The 4,340-nt window shown below is 59.7% G+C and overlaps 2 protein-coding genes across 2 annotated transcripts; one reads left to right on the top strand and one right to left on the bottom strand.

Annotated features, from left to right (window-relative positions):
• Positions 1 to 1,949: 1,949 nt before the first annotated feature.
• GUITHDRAFT_146908 (hypothetical protein) lies at positions 1,950 to 2,599 on the bottom strand (the record flags this gene model as incomplete). The annotated part of the gene is made up of 2 exons (XM_005821841.1): positions 1,950 to 2,240; positions 2,327 to 2,599. 2 exons carry the CDS (start codon positions 2,597 to 2,599, stop codon positions 1,950 to 1,952), a joined length of 564 nt encoding a protein of 187 aa, XP_005821898.1.
• A 77-nt stretch (positions 2,600 to 2,676) lies between these two features.
• Positions 2,677 to 3,379, top strand: GUITHDRAFT_118962 (hypothetical protein; the record flags this gene model as incomplete). The annotated part of the gene is made up of 2 exons (XM_005821840.1): positions 2,677 to 3,290; positions 3,361 to 3,379. The coding sequence occupies 2 exons, from the start codon at positions 2,677 to 2,679 to the stop codon at positions 3,377 to 3,379; spliced, it is 633 nt and encodes a 210-aa protein (XP_005821897.1).
• Positions 3,380 to 4,340: the final 961 nt, after the last annotated feature.

Here is a 4,340-nt window from a genome sequence, read left to right as displayed (position 1 = left end):
CCAAAACGAATCTCCCGCCCGAGTATGCATATCCTCCAAAAATTTAAAAAGCCATTAATAAACAGGATTTGGACATGAACCTGAAATATTACTAATTAGATTTCAGGTATAGCTGAAAATCGTCGTATGACCCCCATTTCCGCACCCACCACCCTCCAGACTACAACTTCCACAAAAGACCCCAGAATGGTCGAGAAACAGGGGGGTCAAGGGAGGTTTTCTTCCCCCTGGGAGAAATGTCCTATGGGTTTTTGGATCTGCGATATAAAAAAGTCTTGTCTCGGTCACGTGATGTGTCACGTGACCGGTCAGGTGAGCCTGTCAGCCGGGTCACGGACCCTGTCAGCCGGCTGACATGTCACGGGCCTGCTGACACGGTCCGCTGACCGGTCACGGCCGCCCGGAGAGATCAGGCCCCCGGCCAATCTCCGGACACTTAGCCTCCTGGCGGGCCTCCAGGGGGTCTGAGGCGGGGCTGAAGGCTGCAGTCGGTCTACTGACCGGCCCGGCCGGCAGGATCCGTCGAGAAACAGGGGGGTCAAGGGAGGTTTTCTTCCCCCTGGGAGAAATGTCCTATGGGTTTTTGGATCTGCGATATAAAAAAGTCTTGTCTCGGTCACGTGATGTGTCACGTGACCGGTCAGGTGAGCCTGTCAGCCGGGTCACGGACCCTGTCAGCCGGCTGACATGTCACGGGCCTGCTGACACGGTCCGCTGACCGGTCACGGCCGCCCGGAGAGATCGGGCCCCCGGCCAATCTCCGGACACTTAGCCTCCTGGCGGGCCTCCAGGGGTCTGAGCGGGCTGAAGCTGCAGTCGGTCTACTGACGGGCCCGGCCGGCAGGATCCGTCGAGAAACAGGGGGGTCAAGGGAGGTTTTCTTCCCCTGGGAGAAATGTCCTATGGGTTTTTGGATCTGCGATATAAAAAAGTCTTGTCTCGGTCACGTGATGTGTCATGTGACCGGTCATGTGATCCTGTCCGCCGGGTTACGGACCCTGTCATCCTGCTGACATGTTATCGGCCTGGAGACACCGTCCGTTTACCGGACACGGCCGCCCGGAAAGATCAGGCCCCCGGCCAATCTCCGGACACTTAGCCTCCTGGCGGGCCTCCTGGGGGTCTGAGGCGGGACTGAAGGCTGTCCTTGTCTACTGACCGGCCCGGCCGGCAGATCCGTCAAGAAACAGGGGGGTCAAGGGAGGTTTTCTTCCCCCAGGAATAAATGTTCTATGGGTTTTTGGATCTGCGATATAAAAAAGTCTTGTCTCGGTCACGTGATGTGTCACGTGACCGGTCAGGTGAGCCTGTCAGCCGGGTCACGGCCCCTGTCAGCCGGCTGACATGTCACGGGCCTGCTGACACGGTCCGCTGACCGGTCACGGCCGCCCGGAGAGATCAGGCCCCCGGCCAATCTCCGGACACTTAGCCTCCTGGCGGGCCTCCAGGGGGTCTGAGGCGGGGCTGAAGGCTGCAGTCGGTCTACTGACCGGCCCGGCCGGCAGGATCCGTCGAGAAACAGGGGGGTCAAGGGAGGTTTTCTTCCCCCTGGGAGAAAAGCCAGTTTATGGTCTTCCCGTCGTTGAGGGCGTGTGTGTCAGGAAGAAAGACCATGTCTGGGGTGTCGAGCAGCACATTCTGCTGCTCCCTTTCGTTCTCGATGACCTCGTAGATCCATTGCTTTCGTGGCATGTTGATCTGGTTCTCGATGTAGGACTGCATTTCTGGGCCGAATGCAATCTCCGGTGTGCAGTTTACGATGCATCTCTCGAAGTAACCGTTGTTCCTCTCCTTTGCTATGATGCGGTAGGGTCGATCCTTGTCATGGTCGCTCTCGGCCATGCAGGCATCCCTGCTCATCTTTTTTTTCGCAGAGAATGCGATGCGGGTGGTTAAATAAAGGGTGGGACTGTATCTCTTTATTTGCAGGAGGGTTTCGCACGATCAAATCACACACACCTTGCGAGCGCGATCGATTGCACGTATTGCAGCGCCGGGATGGTGCGCAGCGTGTTTCCGTTGCCGATGATGACCAGCCTCTCCCTTGCACGGCTCAGTGCCACACACAGGCGGTGCTTGTTGGCAAACGTGCGCTGCCGGAAGAAGACCGTCTCTCCCGCGAAGATCGAGCTCGCCATCCCGTCCTCGAAGCGGATCTCGACGTGGACGTAGGGAGGGTCGAACCAGGATACGAGGCGGTTCAACAGCGGGTCGTCCGGCTGTGCCTTGTAGAAGAGGAGCTGCACCGTCCTCATCCCGCGAGACTAGCTCGATGTTTGTGCTTTTTCATTAAATACACCGTTAAAAAACTACCCTAGGCACGCACCATGCTGCGGTAGGCATCGGTCGAGAGGCGCGTGGAGCGGCTCACAAACGGGGTTGCGATGGGCTTTGCCGCTGAAGCCTGCATCTGCGCATCGTGCTTCCTCTTCAAGCGCTGGAGGTCGGCAAGGAGCCGCTCAATCTTCTTGTCATCGCTCTGCTCTTGCATTCCTGTAGGCCTGGGATAAGGCTTCACGATCTCGGTTTCCATATGCGACCTGCGATTTGCGCGCGCGGGCGAGAGCTTCTTCAATTGCTCGTCGTTCTCCTTCTTCATCCGCTCAAGGTCGGCCGCTCTCGCAGCACTGCCTCCCGCTCTCCTGCAGGGAGCCCATCCGCGCTCACGTACAGAGGATGCGCCGTGAGATGCAACACGAGACAGAGCTCTCCGACCTCGACACCCTGCAGAGCATGACCTCGGGCACCTTCTTCTACGAGATCGCCCTCCTGCGCAACTGGCAGTACGTGCGCGAGAAGCTCCAACTGCAGGTCATCCTCTACCTCCCGCTCTCCCAAGTCCCCACGGCAATGCTCACCCTCAACCGCGGCAGAAACAACGGGCCGTGGAACCAGTGCTCCAACGGGGTGCAGATCTACGGCAACTTCCGCCCTGACGGCGAGAACAACACCCTCTCCGTGCAGCGCAACGTCTGCAGGCGCATCACCGCCGCCATCCGCAACTTGCAGCCCGCAAGGATCTCCTTCGCCCTCTGCTTCACGGGGCTGGATTCTCTCATCCAGATGGTGCGCACACCACTGATGCCGCTGCATCCCAATAGCAATCAGATCAATGCCGACCTGTATTTCATACACGAGGACAGCCAGGTGGTGATTGGAAACACAGGGTTGGTGCTTGGGGATGGAGCCGACCGATGCACTCTCAAGTACAGCCTCACACTGGGCCCGTACTATATCTGCAACGAGCTCTGCCTTCTGCAACCTTCGGCTGTCTGCAGCGGGGCAGTGGAGTACCCCCGGCCAATCTCCGGACACTTAGCCTCCTGGCGGGCCTCCAGGGGGTCTGAGGCGGGGCTGAAGGCTGCAGTCGGTCTACTGACGGGCCCGGCCGGCAGGATCCGTCGAGAAACAGGGGGGTCAAGGGAGGTTTTCTTCCCCCTGGGAGAAATGTCCTATGGGTTTTTGGATCTGCGATATAAAAAAGTCTTGTCTCGGTCACGTGATGTGTCACGTGACCGGTCAGGTGAGCCTGTCAGCCGGGTCACGGCCCCTGTCAGCCGGCTGACATGTCACGGGCCTGCTGACACGGTCCGCTGACCGGTCACGGCCGCCCGGAGAGATCATGCCCCCGGCCAATCTCCGGACACTTAGCCTCCTGGCGGGCCTCCAGGGGGTCTGAGGCGGGGCTGAAGGCTGCAGTCGGTCTACTGACGGGCCCGGCCGGCAGGATCCGTCGAGAAACAGGGGGGTCAAGGGAGGTTTTCTTCCCCCTGGGAGAAATGTCCTATGGGTTTTTGGATCTGCGATATAAAAAAGTCTTGTCTCGGTCACGTGATGTGTCACGTGACCGGTCAGGTGAGCCTGTCAGCCGGGTCACGGACCCTGTCAGCCGGCTGACATGTCACGGGCCTGCTGACACGGTCCGCTGACCGGTCACGGCCGCCCGGAGAGATCAGGCCCCCGGCCAATCTCCGGACACTTAGCCTCCTGGCGGGCCTCCAGGGGGTCTGAGGCGGGGCTGAAGGCTGCAGTCGGTCTACTGACGGGCCCGGCCGGCAGGATCCGTCGAGAAACAGGGGGGTCAAGGGAGGTTTTCTTCCCCTGGGAGAAATGTCCTATGGGTTTTTGGATCTGCGATATAAAAAAGTCTTGTCTCGGTCACGTGATGTGTCACGTGACCGGTCAGGTGAGCCTGTCAGCCGGGTCACGGACCCTGTCAGCCGGCTGACATGTCACGGGCCTGCTGACACGGTCCGCTGACCGGTCACGGCCGCCCGGAGAGATCAGGCCCCCGGCCAATCTCCGGACACTTAGCCTCCTGGCGGGCCTCCAGGGGGTCT

The sequence above is a fragment of the Guillardia theta genome, assembly GCF_000315625.1.
Source record: "Guillardia theta CCMP2712 unplaced genomic scaffold GUITHscaffold_137, whole genome shotgun sequence".
Lineage (NCBI taxonomy): Eukaryota > Cryptophyceae > Pyrenomonadales > Geminigeraceae > Guillardia > Guillardia theta.
Note: the sequence above shows the minus strand (reverse complement) of the source record. Positions and strands in the feature narration are given on the sequence as shown.